Source organism: Fringilla coelebs (assembly GCF_963513975.1).
Source record: "Fringilla coelebs genome assembly, chromosome: 4".
Lineage (NCBI taxonomy): Eukaryota > Metazoa > Chordata > Aves > Passeriformes > Fringillidae > Fringilla > Fringilla coelebs.
Genome location: NC_140032.1, coordinates 71,532,231 through 71,555,255, shown reverse-complemented (window position 1 = coordinate 71,555,255; position 23,025 = coordinate 71,532,231). Strand labels below are relative to the sequence as shown.

The 23,025-nt window shown below is 48.1% G+C and overlaps 1 protein-coding gene across 4 annotated transcripts in view; it reads left to right on the top strand.

Moving 5' to 3' along the window:
• Positions 1 to 4,045: 4,045 nt before the first annotated feature.
• The window catches only part of SLC4A4 (solute carrier family 4 member 4), a 112,521-nt gene continuing 93,541 nt past the window's right edge, over positions 4,046 to 23,025 (top strand). For all 4 annotated transcript variants that reach the window (XM_084204632.1, XM_084204630.1, XM_084204631.1 and 1 more), the window contains exons 1-2: positions 4,046 to 4,289; positions 22,487 to 22,560. In XM_084204632.1, the coding sequence (XP_084060758.1) occupies positions 22,488 to 22,560 (73 nt within the window). In that variant the 5' untranslated portion in view covers positions 4,046 to 4,289; position 22,487. The remainder of the gene's footprint in view (positions 4,290 to 22,486; positions 22,561 to 23,025) is intronic.

Genomic DNA, 23,025 nt, shown 5'->3' with positions numbered 1-23,025 from the left:
TTTTTAAAGAATGCAGTCCTGGAAGTTGGCTGGAGATTGGCTGCAAAGCCCAAACCTGTGTTGCTTCCCAGAGGAGTGGAACACAACTTTTGTTTTCTAAGCCCTTGAGGTGAACATGCCATGCTTTCAGTAGCTAGCAGAAGTATTGTAAGGTACCAGAAACAATAGCCCCAGCTGATGAAATCCCCATGGCTCTTGTTGTGCTTTGAATGAAGGAAGTGCTGTGACCTGAGTGGCGCTCCAAGTGCTCCAGGATGGCTCATTGCTCTCAAGCAGACATGGTGCATTATTCATGAAAGGCACATCAAGCACTTCACAAAAACCCCCTCAACCCTCCAGTGTTCTGCTCTGTCTTACCGCAGCTTAATGTTTTTCAGCACCTCCTGTTTTTACCTCTTCTAAATGTGTGAGCCAGGGCAGGGAAGTCAGCGGGAATTTAGCAGTTTTTCTTCCAAGGGCCCTGCAGTGGTTTCCCAGGGAATGGGCAGGCAGGGCTGAGCAGGTACTCTTACAGAGCCAGCACCCCACTGCATGTTGTTTTCACTGCTAACTGAGGCAGCACTGTTAGAAACGTTTCCAAAAGCAATGGGTTTGCTCACCTCCGACCTTTACTAATCAGCTATCAAGGAGTGCTTGCTGAGATGCCATGTTCTGTCTAGATTTCTTGGGAAGTAGATGGAAAGGACAGACAAGTCCCGATTCTTGGTGACTTGAATACAAATATGAGAGCTACGGAGTTGCTTTTTGTGGTTCCCTTGGAAATCAATGCTATTGTACTAATTCAGCTGTAATACTAAGGAATGCAGTGCAGGAATTTGTTGAGTTCAGCAGCTGAAACGCTGCAGTACCCATGTCTATAAAACAGACCAGAAAACCCCTGAAGCCTCAAGGTCACAAGGAATAGCTGTGATGGAGGATTGAGTCCTGAAAACGTGTGTGAGGGATTTTGTTGGTGTACATAGAATTTGCTGCGTGCACAGGTGTGTCCAGGGTGAGCCGCTTTTGTCATGATGACTTGGCACTGACGTTTGTCAGCCAAGGAAAAGATACTGAAAGCCTCTGTGATAAGTATGGCCACAGTCTCTCTGCACCTAGATCCTTCCATTGCAATCTTGATCCTCTGAGACTTCCTGACTTAGGTTGAATTACCTGTGACTTAATCCAACGCAAATATTTTATCACTGGGTAGTGTGCACAAACGCCTGGAAGTGCAGGAGCTGCCAGTTTCCATCTCATTCAGCATCGCCTCTGACTGACAATGCTGTGGTCAGCAGGAGCAGCTTCCGAGGAATCTACCAGAAATGCTGCAAGATGTATTTATGGAATAACCTGCCCACAGGGAAAGTTTTACCCTAGCGGTTCCACCGAGCATGCGCGTGTATGTGTTCTCTAATCTTTACCATCAGAACTTTGCCTGTTCTCATTATCCATACACATGTCAGATGCCGTCAATGACAGTGATACCTTGCGTGACCTCGCTGGAAAACGAGTTCCTGAGTTAGCTGAGAGAGGAGAATGTGCGTGTGCTGGATGAGAAGGCAGACCAGTAATTGTTGTAGAGCAGCAGGCATTTGGGTGAAGGTGCTGTCCTGCCCCATGCCCTGTTGAGGCATTGCCTTGGCCGGGATGTTGGCGAAGGCCGTCGGCAGAGCTTTTCCTCACCAAAGCTTTGTGAGCGGGACCGAAGCCAGCGGGCTCGAAAGGCAGGTTCAAACAGTCAGCCAAAGTCTTCCCAAATCCAGCTGCTTCCCTGTGGCCTGTGCAGGGAGGGCAAAGCTAGCGGGCTGTTGTGCTGAGTGACGAGCTCCTCTCCGGTTATGAAATGGAGCAGAGGAAAATCCTGGAAGCGGCTGGGGAGGTTTGGCAAGGGAAGGTGCGAGCGAGGGCCGTGGGCAGTGCCAGAAGGTACACAGATACATGCGCCGCACAAGCCCGCTCTAGCCAGCGGGATTTACTGTGTCAGTCACGGGGACAGACAGGGCTGTTAGTGCACTTTGTGGGTGTTTCTCTGCACAGAGAGAGTACTCGTTTTTAAACTTGGTCGAGACAACTGCCCTGGCTCTTGATTTAAGGACTTCTGGAAATGGCTCTGGTAGCGTTTTAGATGATTAAACGCAGCAATGTGATATTTAAAGACTGACTTGGAATCATGCATCCTGATAAAAAAACATTTTTTTTAGCCAGAAAATTCAATGCACAGGTTTAAAATGACAATATTTGAAGTTAGAGTGATTTGTCAGGAACTGGACTTGGTACAGTTAATTAGGTTTGTTTCTGAAATAGCAAGCTAAGAGCTGGCTGCTGAGAGGCATCCTTGAGGTGCTTTCATTGAGGGATCATGATGCTTGGGGGGATCCCAAAACCCCCATGAGTTACCCAAGTGGCAAAAACACAACAGCAATTTTTTCAAGTAGCTAACATGTCTTTTCTTCAGGAGCTCCCTAGTTTATTTAAAAATGAAAGTAAAGTGATGGTACAGACTAACTGGCACATCATCAAGGATTTAGGGCATGGAGACAGCAGTCCTTGCTTTGGAGCCTTTGGAAGAGGAAAGATGTGCAGTTATTTGGGTTAGGACTTGAGCACCTGAAGCTTCTCAACTGATGTGGTGCTCTGCTTTTTTTAACACAGGGACTGTCATTAATTGAAATGAAATACAGTTGTAAGTGATGGAAGGCACCACTGTGCCCATTGGAAACTCACTGGCTGTTGAAAAACAGGTTCTTAAAAAGCTGGATTTATTAAAGGGAACAGAGGAGACCAAGCCCTGACCCATTCATGTGCAGACTGTGGCTCTGAGATCTTCCAGGAAAACATGGAACGGCATGAGGGGACAGCGACTTAAAGCCAGTCTTCTGTTCTTAGTGTCTGGGGACAGCACAGGGGTGGCAGCAGCAGAAAGGAGAGGAGGAATTTGGCAGGGAGATCCTTCTGCAGCGCTCTCGCTCTGCTCTGCAAGTGCTGTGGTTTCTGTTGCTGCTGCTTTTTCTGCCCAGCCAATGGATTGCATATTAATCCCTTGTAGAGAGTTTGGATGGGTGACAAAGGTGTAGCTTGGTAGCTGAGGAGCAGCTGAAGGGGCAGGTGCTGTGTGGTAATCATAAACCTTGCTGAAGAAGGGGAGTTTTCCCCCTATGGAGCTACAATAGCCCCCTTTGTTCCCCTGAGAGTCTGTGTACTTCCCATGATGGATTGCTGTTCTGCCATGTTCCTTGTGAGCCTTTTGCAGAGCTCCGTAGTTTAAAAATATTTTATGGATCTCATCACCTTGGCCTGGACAGTCAAGCTGAGTGCAGGAGCTACAGCTGACTGAAAAAAGATGCGGGATATTGGCACTCCATCACTTGTCCAGCAGCAGGCTGGAGGGAACCTATGGAAGGGCAGTTAGTGTCCATGGAAGTGTCTGCGTAGGAGAGAGAGGAGGAAGTAGGACTGGGCTGGCAAGCAAGGTGAGCCTCGCCATGCTCGAAGTTAAGGAGAAGCAACATGTAAGGTACTATTTCAGTGGAAAATTACAATGAACTGACTAAATTATGGTTTCTATATTTTTCCTGGGGTTGTTGTTGTTGGGTTTTTAATGTTTTTGAGGTTTTTGTTTGGTTGGATTCTGTTTGGTTGGGTTTTTTCCAGTGCTACGTGCTTTTGGCCCAGAAGCGCCGTGGGTCGTGCGCTTCCAGCGGCAGGGAATCTGCCCTGGGAGTGCGACAGAGCCGCGGGCAGCCCGCGGCAGTATCGCGGCGGTGCTATCCAGGGAAAGCATCTCCCTGCTCGGGGGGATGGCATCTCCCGGCCTGAGGCACAGGGCGGCCACTGCCAGCCCCCCTCGCAGCCGGCGGGGGGGGCGTCCCGCGGCCGCCCCTGCCCTCCGCTTCCAGCCGTGGAAGTCCGCACCTGCCCCGACGCGGCTCGGAGCTCGGGGAGGGGCAGCCCCGGCCCTCAGACTCCTCCTCCGGGCTCCCCGCCCCGGGCCCCGTGACGCCGAGCGGCGGCCGGGGATGGGATGGGACGGGACGGGCCGGGATGGGAGCGGGTGAGGGGACGGCCGAGCCCGCCGGCGGCTTTAAATGCGGGCCCGGGCCGGCGCCGCCAGCACAGCCGCGCCGCTCGCTCGGGCTGCCGCGGGCGCTCACCCACACGGACACGGACACGGAGGGGCAGGTGTAGGGCCCCCCCCATGCCCCACTGAGCCGGCCCGCAGCCCGTCCGCAGCGCCAGCCCGCCGCCCCGGCTGCCCCGCAGCCGCCGCCCGCCGCCAAGCTGGAGGAGCGCCGCAAGCCCGAGCCCCGGAGGTGAGTGAGCGGGAGCGGGGGTGGAAACGCCGGGCTACGTTTCTCTCGCCTCCGTGTCTTTTTCGGTGTCCAGCTCTGCTGGAGCCAACTTTTAAAATGCTGCATGGTGTTCGAAAACTTTCTTTACCGTTTCAGTTCATCTTCAATGAGTTGTTAGCAGCCGCTGAATAGGCAGCCTCGTCTTTCTCAGGTTTCCAGTTGTCCACCTGGTATATGGTTGTATGGAGTGTTTTATTATCTTAGACCGGCTCTTCGCTGTTTGTTTGCGCTTTCTGTGCTTCCTGTGAAGCGCTGCCATCCAGAGCGAGAGCACACGGGGAAAACGAGGATTTAACCATCTTTAGGCTTGTTCCTTTTTTCTTTACAACGTTAGTTACTAACGGATTTTTCTTTTGTTCGGAGCGCATCCCTTTAGCCCTCGCGTTCGGGAGGAGCCCTCGGATGTGCAGGGAGCTCCCACGACATGATGGAACAAGGCACCGGGCTCTCCCAGGAGAGCGGGGCTCGGGGTGCGGGGCGGCAGCTCCGTGGAGTCGTTCCGCAAAGCTGCTCCTGTTAGTAAAGTCGGGTGCGTAAGGAGCAAGGTCGGGCCCTGGGGCAGATCCGAGCAGCAGCAGCTCCCCTGGGGAACTGCTCCATGTACTATAAATAGTACTTGCTCCTTTTGTGTCAGAGGGGTGCAGTTACTGTGCATCTGAACTTGACTCTGTGCGTGTGCTCCTAGCTGCTTAGGGACTTTGTTCTGGTTGTTCCTATAATGTAACTACTTTCTGTTAAAAAAAACAAAAAACAACATAAAAACCCAACACACCAACCAAAAAAAAAAAAAAAAAAACCCACCCAAAAACCGAACAACAAAAGCTTCACCGGTCTGATTCAACAAAATGTGCCGAGTTGTACATATTGTATGTGGGACAGAATATGTTACTGAGTGCTGGTGTGATAGGCTGCAGGAATACACCTAGTTGTTCTTCTTCTGGTTGAGATCAGTAGGAAATTGTGCAGAGGCCCCCTGACCAAAGCAACCTTCGGGCTCCCAAACCCCAACAACTATTGAATGAGAGACTTCATTTTGCTCTCACAATTTCCAGTCCTGTGGCAAGTAATTAAACAGGACTGTTTGCATCTGTGCTTGCTCAGAGCATTGTACATAAGCTGATCTGTCCTAGTCCTTTCCTGCACTGCCATTCCAGGCTCAAAGACTTTTTCTGGTGACTCCTGACTTAGATGATGGAAGAGTTAATTTTGCAAAGCCTGGTTTCAGTTTAGCTCTCATCAACTTCACCTGCTGCTGAGGATCAGTGGGATTGGAAGGACAAATGCTAGTGCAGTCTGCAGGGATGCTTCTTCAGCTTCCTAGAAAGGAACCACAGATTTTCAAGTTTCCAAAAAAACTAGGAGGATTTGCTTGTAACTTACCCTTCAGTTCTGCTGAGCAAAGGCTAAATTAATTTTGCATTTTTAAAAGCAGCTGCTGGACTTTAAGGACCTGCATTCCCGAGATTTCAAGGGACTGACAACTGTAGACTGCTGACCTCAGATGAGTGGGGAGCAAGGTGTGGTGGTGGGGTGAGAAGGAATTATGGGGTTTTTTCTTTTCTTTTTCCAACTATGGGGAGGAGAGATGAAGCTTTCGTTTGTGTGCTCAGGGCATTCCTGGCAAGGTAACACCCTGCACTCATCCGGTCTGCTCCCAGCAAGGTCTGGCAGGATTTTCTGCAGCTCAGAACTGTGCAGGTTTTTCCCTTAAACTTCCATGTTACAATTTTAGATCTTGAAACTTCTGTGCAGCCAGAAAACAGCCTCACGTACTGGTGCTGTCTTGTGGTATCACTTGCAGCAGGTTTTTAAGAGGAGCTTTTAAAATACAGTTGGGTGTAAGGTAAATGCTTCGGTTACCGATGTCTTAGGCTGATAAGAAAAGGTTGAATTTATGCACCAAGTGCAGTTGAAAGAAAAACATCCCCGTGAGAAGGAAAAATCTATAACTCCTTTTGTTTTCAGCTCTACCTGCTTATCAGAGAGGGTTCAGGAGCTGAGTGTGTCTCTGGCTGAAGGTTTTCTAATGCTGCCACCCTGGACAGCTGTAATTAATAAGCTGGAAGGGGTTTTAGGCAAGGTTGGGAAGGAAAATTGCTGCGTGAGAGGCTAAAGAAAATACCCTGTTCTTATTTTTCTGCCAGTAAGTGTGCGAACAGCTATTTGCAGTCTGAGGTGCTGCCTTGCCAGAAAGATGCAGTCATAAAGGGAAAGGTGTTGCTTTGAGAAAGGAAAATCTGGAGGAAATGTGCTGTTTTGGGAGGTGGGTGCCCAAAAATGGGCCGTGTGGGTTCAGCAGGCGATGCTCCTGTGTGTGTACATGCCATCTGTTAGTGCGGATTTGCTAGTAAACCAATCTCTCTAATTTAATTTTTTGGACTTTATGCCATGACGTTGTTATACACGTCCATATCAAAATAGCATGGCTTTTATTGGTCTGCACCCCAGTTCCTCCCCTGGGCTGGGAGAACCAGAGGGCTCGGAAGGAGGGTTTGAAGGTGCCTTGCTGCCAGCAGCGTTCCCGGCACTGCGGCACCGCTGGGTCCCTGGTTCTGCTGAGATGCCTTCATGGCCCCACTGCGAGAGCATCCTTGTCACGCTCCAGCGACCGCCTCGCACGTATCTGCTGTGTGCATTAGGTTCAGAATCTGAACTCTTGCTTTGAGCAAATTAAAAGGGTACTGATAACTCCTTGTTCCAAGTCAATTAGCTGCTTCCGGCTTCAAATCCACTTAGAAGGCTCACAAGGGGGGAGTGCTCTTTGAGAACCCAGTAATAGCAGTTTATGGTTAATATTGATAAAGGGGCACGTGTCTGTGTCATTGTGCTGCATCTGGTGTAAGGAAAGCTCCTCTTTTGTGCTCCCTCAAAACATAACAACTTGGATGGGGAGGCTTCCATTTGTCTTAACTCACGCTGCCTGGCTTGAAATGAAAATACAGCTATAAAATGGTCAAGGTTGCAGTGAATTCCCACAACCACTCAAAGCAAGACTTCTGCCTCCCTGCCCTTGAACTTTGAGTGGCTGTAGCATCTCGTTTTTCCTGAGTTTGCTCAGGATTGTGCGCAGTTTGTGGCAGGAATGCTTTTTATTGCTGTTGGACAGTGTCAGAGACAATGACTGCACCCATAACTGGGTGATAAAACAGTGCGTAGCATAAGTAAAAAGCTGCAGAGCTCTCGCTTGTCAATGGCTTAATTACATTAACTGAAGAGATAAAAATGTCTTTGAATTACATACACAATTATGAGTCTTTCACATAAGGAACGTATTTGAACTTGCCATAGGGACTGGCAGTGCAGTGAGGTTGCATGGAGATTTATGAGAAATTTGAGAATCAGAGAAAGCTACATCTCAGTTCTTGGCGTTCAGTTTGATTTGGAACAGTGGATTTCTGTCCAAATTCAGTAGGCATGTAGATCCATGCTGTTGGAGTATGGCTGAGCCTTCTGAGCACAGCAGAGGAGATTGCAAACAGCCCTGGTTTTATCTGAATTTTCTCACCAGAAAAACCAGAAGAGTTGATTCCATGTCACGAATATCAGAATTCTTTGAATCGGTGGAACAAATGAACTTTCAGCTTCTGCATTCCAGAAACGTGTGCTCTTAGGAAAGTTCATTCTGCTGCCAAAGTAAAAGAGAGACTGAGGGGTGGTTTTAAAATAGATTTATTATTTATACATATAAATACATATGGAGAGAGATAATATGGCTGATCTATATGTTTTCTACTCCTAAGGAAATTCTTTTAGTGGGGGAAGAGAATTTTCCAAGTGTTTCAAATCCTAGCTGTACTATATAACTACCTTTATAGGGGAACAGGATCATATTTCTGTTTTGCTAGCATAAATAAATACTTGCTAAATACTCCGTATTAATTCTGTATTGAAATAAGCTTTAATTTTCCTTTCATAAGTATTGATCCATACTTCTGGCATCCCAAAGTGAGTTGAAGAACTTGGTGGTGGGAATTGTTCCATGACTTCTTTTAAGACTGAGGATGACTCAAATCGCTTCATTCTGTTATTAACGATGATTATAAAAGCTATTTCATTTTATTAAAATTATAGTTATTAATATATTAATATGAATAAACTTATATATAATCTATAAATAATACAGAGCTATGGTACCTCTGCTTTTGACCTCTGCGAGGTGACTGCTGCTCATCTGTGAAGTTGCTGATATTTGATGTGATTTTTTCCCCAGGGGAGATTGAATTTTACTTTCTTTTGAAAGTTATTACAATGAGGTGGTATTATGCAAGAAGTCCTGGTGGGTTTGCATGTCCAGCAAATTTTTGGCTTTTTTCGCATGGAGTTATTCCTGTGGTGTGTTCTGTGTTTTTCTGCTACTTTTTCTGAGCAGAACACGCAAGCGCTTTGATTTTGGTGACTGTGCAGATGTGTAATCTGACAGCGAAGATGACAACTGAAGTCTTGCTTGCCGGCTACTCATCTTTACTAAAATTTTTCAGTTTTCTCGCTTTTGTACAGTAGGTGCAGAAACAGAACTTGGGTCTCTTTTTTCAAAGGTGTGTGCAACTTGAAGATTATGGTGTTTTCCTCCTAAGTTTTTTTAATAAGTTTTTACTTCATTTTAATCATATCTTGAAGGTTTACTGAGCTTATTTCAACTCTTAACCTTGAACAGAAGGTTGCAAAAGTTAATTGCTTTTATTGTACCAGTGGCTGTATAACACTTCAGACACATTGTCAGCCCTTAGACGTAAGCGTAAAGGTCTTTTCATCAAGGCTGCTAAATATGAGGTTGATAAGAATGAAGCTGGGAAATAGTTGCTCAGTAGCTCAATGAAAAGTGGCATTTGAACACATCAAACCTGTCTGTTGCGCTGCAATTGAAGTGCATTTCTTACAGACAGGAATTGGACCTGCACATTTTCCTGAAGTCTCAGAGTTAGCAGTTGTGGTCATCTTGAAGCAGATGTTACCTAAATTCTTGTTAAATTTGTCTAGTCTGAGCTCGCTTTCCTGGCTGACACTCTGTACATTCAGCAGACACAGAGAACAGCTCAAGACCAGCAGCCCTGCTCAACAGAGCCGCCTGTGTGTTCTTCTGGGCAGGAACAATCATCCCCAGGGGAAAATAGATGGGGCTTTGTTCTCTTGTGTCCCCAGCAAAGCCCCGTTCCAGAGCCTCGATGGCACAGCAAGCCAGCGTGTGGTGCCGTGGCAGTGTTCCACATCCATTGTTCAGCATCTCATGATCTCTTAGGTGAGCAGTGATGGGGTTTGAGCAGTATTGTCCCAGTAGATGTGTCAGTGTGGGGTTCCATAGGAGCAGTAGTGCTGATGATGGAGTGTCAGTGCAGTAACACCTCTGTCAGTGAAGCGAGAAAGGTTGGAAATGAGGAGCTGTTGCCTTAGTCCCACAAAATATTTCAGTGTAGGTGACTTCTGGCCTTGAGGCAATTCAACTCCTTGGCCTTTGAGGCCATGCTGAAGTGCTGTGCTGGGGTGAGTGCTGCATGAGTAGTTCCACTGGCATGAACGGAAGAAATGTGTGCTGAGATAGGACAGTGTGTGGGGAGAATTCATCAAGTGGGGCCAGAGGGGTGCAGGGACAAAGTCTGGATTGCACCCATGAACTGCTTGCAGGGTGGGGTTGGAAATCAGTGAAAGACCAGTGCAAAGTCTTGAGTGCATCTTTGATAGGCACTTGGAGGGTGGTGTTATAGAGAAGCTGTAGAATAGAGTATTGATTTAGAGTAGAGTTGGAATGGACTTAGAGCCATCATTTGTCCACCTGCCTAGCTTGTCTTTGCACTCCCAGTTCACCTGTCAGATGACATCAGTGAATTTTTGGAAAAGATATCTTGAATGGATATTGAAATGCTCTTTGAAATGCATTTCAGAGTGCATTTGTATCTCTGCCGTGTTATTGGTACATCACTGGAATGTGCATGGAAGGGAGATTGTTATTGCCCAAGAGCAAGAACTGCTTCTACTGGAACGTGATAGGATGCAGTGATTCCCTGTAACTCTGTGAGTGCTTCTCACTCGGGACAAAAGTTTGTTTCGATCAGTTTCTGTACAGAAGCTGGGCTTAAGAAGAAGAGGCAGGCTGTCTCCCATGACGTACAGCTCCCATGTCATACAAGCTCGGAGAAGGCTTGAAGAGCTTTTGCACTGTGCCTGATGAGGCGGGTGTGCAGTTCCGGCCGTGGCACTCTGGAGGGTTCTGGCTTGTACGAGGTGCCTTGCTGAGTTTTGGGTCTGCTGGGCTCTGTGTTGCCACCTCGGCAGCGCTCTGAATTTGAGCCTGAGAGCCTGCTAGCACGGAAGGAATGCGAGCAAGCCCGGGCTTGAGCGTGGGCTTAGGCCCGTGCTTCGTCGGCAAGGCAAGCCCAGGCGCCCTTGCTCGGCTGCTGTGGGCGCAGAGCTCCAGGCAGGATGCTCTCAGCGCTCGGCCTCATGGCTTGCTCCTATTTGCAGTAGAATTTGAAGGAGTGGCCGTGTAGCTGTCATCCTTGTACTGTTATTTAACCTGGGATGGACACTCTGGACCTGTGAAATGGCAGGAATTGCTGCAGAAGGAAGACCTCTGTATTTCCCAAGTTTTGCTTGGATCACGGCTCTCTTCCCTTTGCCAGGAATACAGTGTATAAATTTTGTTGAAAGAGAATATGCTGCAAAACAGCCCTGTGAAAAAACCCCAACTGTGTGTTCCAGTGTCAGAATCCTCTCCAGAGACTGAGTAAAGGAAGATCGTGTCTCCAGCTTTTAAAATAATTACTCGAATTAAAGATCAAGCTGAAAGAGCCGAGTTCACTGAGCATTAGCTATTCAACTTAATTTGTTAAAAAGCATTGAAAAAACAACATAAGCTCAATGTCTCTCCCAGCAAGTAACCTGGATGTCCCCTGAATCTTCAGAAATGTGGGAGTGTAGAAATTCCTGTGAACTCTAAAAGTTTCTGTAGTAACTTTTCCACGAATGGAGCCATGCTTCTTGAATGAACCTGTTTCTGCCTTTTTAGTTCTAAGTGGTGAGTAGGACACTTTTGCATTAAGTATTTCTGGTCTAGTAATGCCTTGGGTTGCCAACAGCTCTGTTGTTCTGGAAAGGCTTGACTTGTGATTCAGTGAAGGTACCTGTGGATTTTTGTGGAGCGCTCAGTTCAGTTCTGGATGTGACCCTTAACTTGTAATTCTCAGAAATATCTATGGAGTCTTGATCTGTGTTATCAGCCCAACTTTTCTGGCTCTGTTCCCAGACCAGTCATTCAGCTTAGCAATAAAAAAATGCAAGATAATGGATGCAGATAACTGGGATTTAATATTACTGTAGCCCATTTCCCGTTTACCTTTAAACAGCCATGTTGCAATTAGGTGCTGGGCATAAAGCCCTTCTTTGTTAACAGGTGTCTCCAAGAAATGTGACTGATGACCATGTCTGAGTTCAGCCGTGGTGCCCTCGACAACTTAAAAAAGGAGTGGAAAAGCTGCTTGTGCTTTTATGAGTATCTATTACCAATGCAAACTGTTTCAGGCCTGTTACAGAAAGAGGCTTCTTCTGAAAGAATGGCTTCCTCCAGTGTTTTAGGCAGATGCATGTGGAAAAGAGGGTGAAAGCAGATGGGTGATCGACACGAGCTGTGAGGGACTCCCAGCATGTCCTTATGCACAGCCACTGATGCTTCAAGGTGTACCTGTTGCAGCGTGGGCCTGGCCACGCTGATGCTTTGAGATGTACCTTCTCCAGCCTGGAGTTATCCTTTGGGGTGTCATCACAGGTCACAGCCCGTTGGCTCCAGCTCCCAGTGGAGCTGCAACCTCCCCAGGACAGCAGCGCCATAGCCCCGCGCTGGGCCCCGCCAGCCTGGGCATGTCATCGTCATTGCTGTTATCAGAGCGCTCCCAGGGCCAGCAGAGCAGCCTGATAAGCACCACGGGGAGCACCGAAAGCAAAAGCTGCTCCTGACGACCTCTAGGCACTGCATGCAGCCAGGCGACCGTGCCCATGGCAAGGCAGGAGCCTGCTGATTAGTATCCATACAGCTATGACAGCTGTAAATTCCACCTAGCACATTCCAGTCAAATCTGCCGTTATTTTGAACCCTTTGTGCCCTGTACTGGACGCCAAAAAGGACTGTCCTGATTTAACCCCAGCCGGCCACCAGGCACTGCACCACTGCTTGCTCGCTCCCACGGCAGGAACTACAACACTGGTCAATTCCCATCTGTGAGTTGTGTGTTTCCAGCACAAATCCATACTAGATACTGAGAGGAACATTAGCTGTACCCGAGGCAGAGCAGCACAGAATGTTATATCCGCTGTGGTTCTTGAGGATGCCTTTGAGTTTATAGTTCCTAAAACAGAAGTGGCAACTCTTGCTTTGTACAGAGTTCTGGAGGAAGAGGAGAGAGAATGTGGGACCTGTTAAATATTTTTTATAGCGCTTGCTCATCTTAAAACACTGTGGCTTGAAACCCTAATGGGTAAAGGGCTGAATTGTACAGGCACGTGGGAAATCTGAAGAGAACATTTGGGGAATGCCTGGGAAGTTCATGTTTATGGACTAATGATCTGGAGTCAGAGGGAGCCAACTGCCATGCAGGGAGAGGAGCTCATTGCAGTGGCAAACTTGTGTAAGTGGCAGTAGAGGAGGCTGAGTAGCCTTCCTTTGGTACAGGAAGTGATCTTTATTTTTTAGGTTTTCTCTGTCCAGAGAACGGTTTTTTTCATAGTCCATTCCTAGAGTAGATGAAGTTTTCCAGACCCTGAAAGAAAGACTGATGTTAAAGTCTCATTTTCTCTTCCCTTGCAGAGGTCTGCTTGGCTTTTTCTCCAAGCTCAGTAGCCATTATACTGGTGATTAAGTTACTGTGGAGGCCACAGGGCGTCCTGCAGCAGCGCTGCTTATCAGCATCGCTGTGTTCCTACCAGTTTTGTGCCACAAGTTGTTCTTCCGGACAGCATTGATGGGTCACAAGGAAGGAGTTCAGAAGAAGTAGCCGTGAGTGCTTTCTGGCAAGAGATGGCTTTTCAGCTCTTGGGTTGTTGTTTTCTTCACAGTCTTGTTTTAGGCTGATATGAATAAGTCTATTTTGAGCTGCCCTTAAATGGATGTCACGTAGAGGACAGTCTTGTTAAAGCTTGGGAGTTGCCTGCTCAGCAGTTGGGTTCTGCACTCTTGGCCATGGTTGGAGGATACAGTAAACCCAGCTTTAGGGCACTTGAGAACCAAATTAAGAACCCTCCTATCCCACGGAGCAAAATGCCAGTCCAGAAGCAAATGCATTTTGCTGTGAGGTGGGTTGAGCATTGCTAAATGGATTGCCTTATGCAGGATCATGCGTTGTCTGCTCATAGCACTGTGCTTTTATGCTGCATCATGTTCGTCCTGCTGGAGCTGGTGTCCTGCTGAAGGAGCCCGTATCGCTGCGCTGCTGACTAACGCCGTGAGAACGCGATCATGTGCCCTGCCTGCCCTGGGCCAGGCTCTCATTAATGACTAATTGCTCTGCAGGGCTGGGTGTAGGGGTCACGGGCTGGCCTGCTCCTCGCTGCCATCACGCGCCCAGCTCAGGTGTCAGGCGGGCCAGCACGACGCCCTGCTCTCACGAGCTGCCTGCACCCAGGGGCAAGGGGCACCCAAAGGTGATGCTTTGCTCCATGCTCCGGTGACCTTTGAAGTGTACAGAATCCCCCTTTGCTGTCTCTGCAGGCACTGTCAGCGTGTGGCTGTGTGGATGAGCTCTCTGTGGGCTAGTGTCTACGGCAGTGAGGTTCCCCCAGACTGTGTCATATCCCAGTGGCTGCTGGTGCTCTGGAACAGCTGTTTTCTACCAACCTGCCCCTCTAATACCACGTGAAATTTTGAGGAGGGGAAGTTTTCCGGCCTCTAGGTAGACTATATAATATGTAGTGATATAATAACTATATAATGTCCGGTGATAGCCAGACACCATGCTTATGGTTGTCCCAACAGCCTGATCACAGCCCCCAGAAGGCATAGCAGATGCTCTCCCAGGAGCAGGAGCACGATCTGTGGCCGTGTGGAAGGGAATTGTCACTTCCAGCTGTGTTTCTGCTTAGTGATCCCCGTGGGTATCACTTGTGAGGGACCCGCATCCTTCTGGCTCTGTGGCTTGTGCTGGTGTAATCGGTGCTTTCTTGTGCACTTGGCACTCCTGGGAGACAGAATGGCTACCCAGGTCCGTGCTGCTCTGGGCTGTGACTGACTCTCTTCTTGACTGGAGCTTCAATTGGTGCAAGTGGTGAAATTCTTTTTTTCGGTTTAGCCTCAACTTATAAAATAACTTGCTTTTGCATTTCACTCCCATTTCTCCTCTTCTGTCAGGAAGCATTTCTTTATCTGCAGTAAGCTTCCACTGGCTTGTGGATTTGTGTTTTTTTGGGGTGTTTTTGTGGGTTTTTGTATTTTGTTTTTTTTTTTTTTCCTTTGGTTTAGGTTGTTTTTTTTCATTTTTTTTTCTTTCCAGTGCAGTCAGTGAAGGCAATAAGGGCATTTAGTTACAAATCTGGCAGTTTGTATTTCTGGATCTCAGGTCTGCATTAGTTTTGAGTGACTATTATTTAATTAGGATTTGATGCATGCACCAGGACCAATGCCAGTGACCTTCCTCAGCAGGGATTTTGTCTCATCACCCCTGGGAATGGTCACTGTAAAGTCTTCTGGATGAGCAGTTGGCTCTCAAGTGGGGATGAGGTCCCAAGTCCACTGTTTTTTTTTTTCCTTGTCTAATATTTTGGGGGTCCTTTCTTCTGCCTGAGATGAAAGGCAGAAAGTGTGTGTGCTGACATTTGGTTTGGAGGGCTTTGCCCTTCTGTTTAAGTTGTACAGCAGTGTGCTCTCTCCGCACTCCTTTGGAGGTGTACTCAAGTGGTATCATGTCTCTTCTTACTTTAAAGCAACTTCTCCAAGGTGGAAGCATTGCAGTTTTACAGAGACCATCATCTAGTAACCAGGTAAAGTTTACATGATTTGGGATAAGTGCACTTGGAGGAGTTCCTGCTTGTGTAATGCCGTGCGAGTGGTTAAGCAGATTCCCAAAATGATCCATGTTAAAAATATCCTTGATGATGCTGGATTATGTTTTTGAAACCAGCATATTGTGAATCCATGTATTGCTTCAGAATGCCAAGAACTGGATCAGAAATGCTGCGCCTGCACTCTGGGAAGTGCTGAGAGTGCATTAGCTCCCTTGGCTGCTTCAGATGTGTCCAAAATGTTTTATACAACCAGGCTTTCTGCCTCTGCCAGCCAGAGCTCAGGTCTGGATTGTGCTGGATCGGGTCTCGCCTGTCCTCCTTGCAGCAGGAAGCCAGCACATGCTCTGTGCCTGTGTTACCGTCTGTGGTCCAGAGATTTCTGATGCTTTTAGAGGGGCTTCAGCATCTTGGAGGTGGTTGGTGGGACAATATGCAGCTCTAGGAGTTGTACACCTGACAGTCTGAAGCCTGAGGGAAAGGAAAAGCTTCAGACTGTAATTCCAGAGATTAGGCTATGGGCTGGTCTCACACCTTTTGTGCGGTGGGATTGCTATGGAGAACTTCCCCACCCCCCAAAGCAATCACAGGAGAGGACAAGTGCAGGAGCTAGCTGCTTGCTGGGCAGCCAGGACTGAGTGTGCTGGGTTGTTTTCCCTGGAGAAAAGCAGCCCTGGGCGAGTGGTGCCCGTGGTGTGCTGCCCCACCCCTCATTGTACACACTGCCTGTTCCTTTGCCCAGTGGGAAATGGACTTAAACCCAGCACCGCCCAGCCCACATAACTCTTGGCTTTTAGACACAGGACCAGGCTGCCCACTCTAACATCCTCATTTATAGTTGGGAATTTGCCTCAGGATCAGGCTTCCCACTCCTTGCTTTTGGAGGTTCCAGGTGACCTATATGCAGCAGATGCTGGAAGTTTTCCTGCAGTTGCTGTTTCCTTGTTCAGGTTTCTCTATAGGTGTATCCAGATCTCCTGTATTTTGAAAATTGTGTGCTGAGCTGATGTAAAATACACACTTGAAACATTGCTCTGCTTCTTAGCCCATGGTACCTGCTCCTGTGTGTGTCACAGCACGCTTAGTCACAGATTCCTCAAAAAGAGCTCTTACAGGAGCCTGGAACAAGGAACAGCTACTGCATAAACAGCAGTGGTTTCAAATAGATGCACAGTCAAGTAAGAAGTTGCCTCTCAGGCATAAAACTGTAACAAAAATATTGCAGGACATGACATTGTCAAGGTAATAAATAGTCAAAAATAGTTCAGATGCCACAGGCTGGCTTGAAATAATAATTTTTAGGAAAAATCCACTACTGCTTGTGGTTTTAAAACCTGATGCCACTCTGCCTCTAGAGAAAGCTTTTTTTTGTGATTTCTATTTTGTCCATTCCAGAAAACAAAGCTACAAAAATGTCTGATTTATGTTATCCTCAAACAGATGCATTCATAATATTTGCACTCCAGAATCACTTCTTCCTGTGGATTCATCTCATTTGATTCCATCCCCCAAAGCTGCTGCCAAAAAGCAAGCTCGAATTCCTTGCAGGGTGTCTCTGTACCTTTTCCTGGCTGTAGCTCCATGAAATACAGCAGATGGATGTGTCAGGAGCCAGGTGCTCAGCAGCAGAGATTCACCCTGTCCTGGAGAGGGGCTTGCACTGAGATCTTGCAGTTCTCAAATGAAGCTGGAGTGCAAGGCCGCCTTGTTCTTGTAGAGTCAGTCCCCAGCTGAAGAGGCAGCTGACTTTATCAGTTTTTATAGTCATGTCGTTTTATGGTAAGTCATGTAATCACAATGAAGCAAAGGCTTCAACTGTTACACTGCCCCGGCATCCGGTGACGGTGTTCCCCTTATATTTCCCTGTGTTTTGATAGTGTTACTTTATTGTTTGTGCAGAAGAAAGCTGTAACTTCATTCACTCCTAATTGCTTTTCCTAGTAGTTACTTCATTTTTGGAACATAGCCAGCTTCAAGAGTTCTTCCGAAATAGTTGCAGATCAAAACTGAAATCCCGGTGATGAACTTATTTTGCCATCATGAATTCAAATGGTTCTTATCTTGGTTTCAGGAAGGTGCTCTCACAGACTTCACCTGCGAGTTGAGATAAAACATTTAGAGTTCTTGACGTTCCAGTCTGTAAGAGGTTTTGAAAACAAGATTTAGTCAAGAATTGAGACTCCTATTTAAATCCTGTCACGGGACTTAATTTCAATTCCTGAAGACACCTCCGTAGAGGGAAACATTTCATCTAATGAGGTGACTTAATTGGGAATTTATTTGGTTTATAAATATTGTGTGCAAGTTCTTTGTGTGCAAAGCAGAGGGTTCTGTCCTGCTTTGCTCTGGCTGAGTACAGCCTTTTGCTGAGAAAGCTTGTAAATAAATGCTGCTTTAGAGCTGACAGGGGAAAATGCATCCAGGATAAATTTGGCAACATGTTCCAAAAGTGCATCAACCAGGCTGTGCTGAGTATAGACAGAAGCTCTTTTTTTCTGTGTGGTAGAGCCCATGTGCAAGTATGTGAGAAAACCAGAACACATCAGGGCCCTGAAAGGGAATCGGTCACATTAGGTCTGTTTATTCACGCATTTGCATATGGACTGTGAGAGCATCAGCTGGGACCCAGTCTCCTTCCTGGTTTCCTGTTTACTTGGCCACTACAATTGCCGTGTCTGAATGCTTCACAGGTTGCAGAGAGAAGGAATAATGTTATCTCTGTCTCCCCCCAGCCCTCTGACAGAAGCAGTCTGTTTGGCTTGCTGACTCATTCCTGTGCTTGGCATCTAACCTGGGTGGCTTGGTGATGGCACTGGGCGTTACTGCCAGGGAAGCCTTTGGTGGCTCTTCTCTCTGCTCAGGTCCAGGTCCTGTCTGTGGGAGCCTTCAGGTCTGGCTGATCCATCTGTGTTGATCCATTTGTAGTTGAGGGTTGGATGACGCTGGTTGTCACAAATAGCGTTGGTTAAACCTGTGGGGAGCAGTGTGTGGATGTTTCCTACCAGAACAGGTCTCTCCTTTTGTGTTTGGGGGTATGTGGTGTGGGGGAGCAGTTTGTGGTAGATCCCGGGGCTAAACCTTGTGGGATTTGGGACCTCCAAACGGCTTAGCCCGCGATGCCCTGTGCACCGTAAGCTTGGGTTTGTCTTTTCTCCAGCAGCACCCCCGTCCGTGCCTTCCCACTCCACTTTGATCACAGTAGTTTTCGGAGGAAAACAGTCTGGACAGGTGCTGTGCTCTGTGAAGCAGACAGGGTGGTTGGCTCTGCACGCTCAGAAAGATCTTTCTTCCCTCGCCTTTCCCGGGAGAGTGGAGAGCTTCCCACACCTGCCTGCCGGAGCTGTGGCGCAGCGGGTGCCGTGCGGCGCGGCTGGGCCGGCTCCCTGTGGGCTGGCAGCTCCCAGTGATCGGCCGGGAGCCCGCGCTGCTGCTCGGGGACCTGCGGCTCTCCCTCCTCCCTCAGCCCTTGACCCACGCCACGCCCCAGCTCGCTGGCTGCTCTGTAATGTGACTTTCTCACGGCTCTGTGTTACGCTGCTCCAGTTACGGAACTGGCTCCGTTTCTTTTTCCTCGTGCGGTTCAGAGTTTGCTGGGGTTTCTTCCTGATTGCAAAAGCCGTTGGAAACGGGCAGAATCGTAAAAGCTTATCAGCGAGCAGTAACTCTCCCCTGTGGCTCCCCAGCTCTGTTAGGCATTTATTCACTCCGGCGAGTTGTGACTCCGCGCAACATCTCGTGTTGCCACATCAGTCCTTTTTATTTACGCCAAACACCACTTTCCCTCTCTCCTGCCCTCGGTCTTCCAAGTTTGGCAGCTCTGGAGCGGAGCAGCCGGGCGGTGGCAGCACTCCATCTCCCGGGGGAGCTGGCGGCCGGCCGCTGCCTGGAGTAGCGCCGGGAACGCTAACTCCGAGGTTACTCGCCGCTTTGCGCTGCCTGCAAGATGCAGTGCGAGTGTTTGGTGCTGCAGCCAGAGACCCGCAGGAAGAATTGATGATGTGATGAGCAGAACAGATGCTGGCAGATGAGCGCAGCCATTAGCAAGTCCGGGATCCCTGCTAGGACTAAATTGGTCTCGTTCTTGCTGAGTAGCTGGGCAGAATATTTCTGTGAGCTGTATCTGCTGGTGCTTTGCAGGCAGAGCAGAGTTGCTCTGCTGGCCGTGTGTGACTCTTGTTCAAATGCTATTGACACATAACATCATTTCTAAAAATGTTTGGCACTGATCTAATCATCGGCCCAGAGAGGCCAGTTACTCAAGCAGTTCGTGTTTTTTCACTGGAGAGTATTCTGTCAGACCCTGAAAATAGAAGCCCAATATTTTTTAATTTTTTTTTTTAGGTTTGTTTCCAAAATGTTGCAGCAGCAGTCACGAGGATGTGGATCTAGACAAAAAATGCCTGAAAACCCCTTTACCTTCGAACAAGGAGTTGGTAAACCAGGCTTAATCGAAGGCGCTTTTCTCTTCAGAGGCCCTAAAAATTTTTACATGCTTTCTTCCTTCCGGTCCATGTGTGTCTTCCGTGGGATAGTGGCCTTGCTGTAGTGCTTTACCAACACGAGTCCGCCAGTCTTCCCCTGAAGACTCAAGGGAAGATTTTCTTCTTGTTCCACATCACTATTTTTTTTTCTTTTTAATTTCTGCAACTCCCATTTCACGGTATTTGAAAAATTCCAGGAGGCTGAAGTAGTTTCCCCGTGCAAATTGGTAAAGGATGTTTTCGTGCTAGATTTTGGCCCACAGAAATCCTGTGATAATCTGAGAAGGGCAGAAAAGACCAAGTCAAGGGAGGTGGTGCTTGGAGTCTAATCACTAAACTCCTGTGGATTAGAGCTGGGGCGCTGTGCCAAGGTGGCCCAAGCTCTATTCCTGGCCCTTTAAACCCCCTAGCTCCTTCGGATACATGTTTCAGGGAAAGCATCAGCCTTGCTGAACAGCCTTGCAGCCTTCTGGAGCTAAAGAAGCATGGCTGTTAAATGTGATAAACCATTCCAGGCTGGCAAGGTGATGTTCCTGGGAAGGTGGGGGCCATTCCCACTGCTGTGGTGATGCTTGGGAGGATGCTCTGCTGTCATGGGGAAGATGAGCAGACATTCACGCAGGGAGATGGCAACTGGTGAATTCTCAGCACTGTATTCCTTGCAGGCAGTGGAAGTTGCTCCCTTCCTTTGCTGTTCTCTGCTCTACCACGCTGCTGCTTCTCAGTTTCCCCATGCCTGGGCTGATGCTGCCTAGGCTGGAGCCGATGGCTTTAGGACATAGTGTTTAGGCAGAGCTGTGGGACACACAGGTGTGTTACTCACCTGCACATGTGTGGGTGCCCAGGGAAGGGAGCTGAATGCCAGGACAAGTATAGACTTTACAGAGGAATAAACTACTCCTGTAGTTTGTGTTTGGTCTGGAAATCCAGTCCCATCTGTTCCAGATGTTTCCAGTTGAGTTTATAGCAAGGAGCTACTGTGCTGCTTTGCAGGAAAAAATAATAAAAAATATATGGGGTTGTGCCTTCACAATCACTGCAAACAGGCAAGGGTATTCATGGGATATGTTCCTTTCTGTTGCATTAGAAAAGATGTGTAAATAGCCTTAAATAATTGAATGAAGAGCTGAAGCTTTCAGGGGAGGCTGGTGTGTGCCTGAGCGCTGGCTTGTTGTGCTGTGCTGGCAAGGAGCACGTCCCACTCCTCTGCACCCAGCAGCAGCTGCTTGGGGAATGGCACCTTTCCTAGCTCAGGGAAATTTCTGCTTCAAATCCTCTGGCTCCTGGAGTTCAGGCAGAAACTGCCTGTGTGAAGGAGGAGCTGGCTAAAGCTGTGGAGGAAAACTTGGCAGAGGTGGGAGAGTGGCTACTGAGGTACTGCTTTTGTGAACTGGGACTCTGGTACTTCCTTTTGTGGCTGAGTCTTATTTTTTATTTTCTAGTTAGGTAGCCAGGCATTGGCATGCAAGGTAGACACCCTAAGGCATTCTGGACTCTTGGTATTCATCTGGTCAGTATTTATACCCTCCTGAATTTGAATATTCCATTAAAATAATCTGCAAGTGTTTGCTGCTACTGCTCTCAGAAGGATCTTGAATGGAATATGGATGGGAAGAAGTTTTGAAGGCCTTGTCTCTGAACCGAGTTTGTCCCTATTCCCCTGAGGGAATATAAGGGAAAGGTGTTGTTTTATGCTTGATTTTTGCTATGAAAACAAGTGACCAGCTTGGTCTCAGCTGTATTAGGATAGAAAGCTCCCATGGTGACTGCCCAGTAGTGAGCAGCCAATGTGTACTTAGCCTCTAAGGAGATTATTTAACACAGTTCCAATTTTGTTTATTATTATTTTATTATTTTTGCATTTGCTTGTCAAGAGTGGATTTGCAGATGTACCCTCGGAATGCAGGCAGGGTCCGATTCTGTGGGGGAACCGCAGCAGCAGGAGTTGTGGGCGGCTCTGCGGTAGCACGGCGATGGCAGAAGCGTGGAATTAGGAGTCTCTGCTGTCCACAGAGGCAGATCAGAGGTGGAGAGAAAAGGGGAGGGGAAGGAGGGCAACCACTAAAACCCTTCCCCAAATGGATGAATGAATGGGTGACACACATAAATGACTGCTGTGATGATCTGACTTACTGTAGCTCGGTCTCGGGATAATCCTCATATGTCAGATTTCTGTAAGGCCAACATGTGACCCAAAGCCGGGCTCCCAGCAGACAAGTGTGCTGTGCTGCTATTAGGGGCTGTGCTTGGAGCCCTGTGGGGTGTGCCCGCTCCCCTCCCTGCGCTGCTGGGGCGGCATCAGAGGCAAACTGCCGTCCCACCAACTCTCGGCTCTTGCACAGACAGTCCCCAGCCTGCCCGTGTGGCTGTACCTTTTGGAGAAAAGAGGAGGGGGGGGAAAAAGGCAGCCACAAGAAACAGGAAAGCCCCCAAAGACTTGTAGCTGGGATTACCTTGTTCACACCTGTCACCACTGATGTCCTCTCAAGGTCAGAATCGGAGCTACGTGAGGCCAGCTTAAAGCGAACGCCATGTGAAAGGAGCTCTATGAAGGAACAGCAGGCACTGGAAGGAGGACTGGAGTGCCCACAGGAACATGAACAACAGCTTGCAAGTTAACCTGCCCAGGACTTGGGCTGGTTCAAACAGCTCACTCCAGGAGAAGTCTGAGCATTCCTTTTTTCTTTTCTATTACTATAGGATGGAGGACGAGGCAGTCCTGGATAGAGGGGCTTCCTTCCTTAAACATGTATGTGATGAAGAAGAAGTGGAAGGTAAGCGACTTGGATTGCTGGGGAGGAAGGGTGCCATTGCTTTGGTGTTTGTCGGATGGGTACAGCCGGAGGGCAGAGAAACCAGGGTGCCTTTGGTTGGCCCAGTATTTCTTCCTAAAATTGACTGAAACACAGGTAGGCTTGGTTGGGGTGGAAGTGATTTTTTAGAGAAATCATCAGTTTCAGTTGGGGAGCGAACGTTGCTGCGCGCTGCTGGCACACATTTCCACTTCCCCCAAAGTCCTCTTTGCTGTGCCTTGCATAATGACTGGGAAGCACCAGAGCTGTTTGCTTTGCTTTCCTCTGCAATAGAGTTTTGAGTGCTTGCCTATCAGTGCTGCAGTCATGGAAATGTGGAGACAGGCAGAGAAGCCAAGTGGGAAAACCAGCAGAATTTGTCCCAAGTGTCAGGGTGGACTTAAGGCAGGAAGCGAACATTTGCCTGGGTTATCCTTTGTGCTCGGG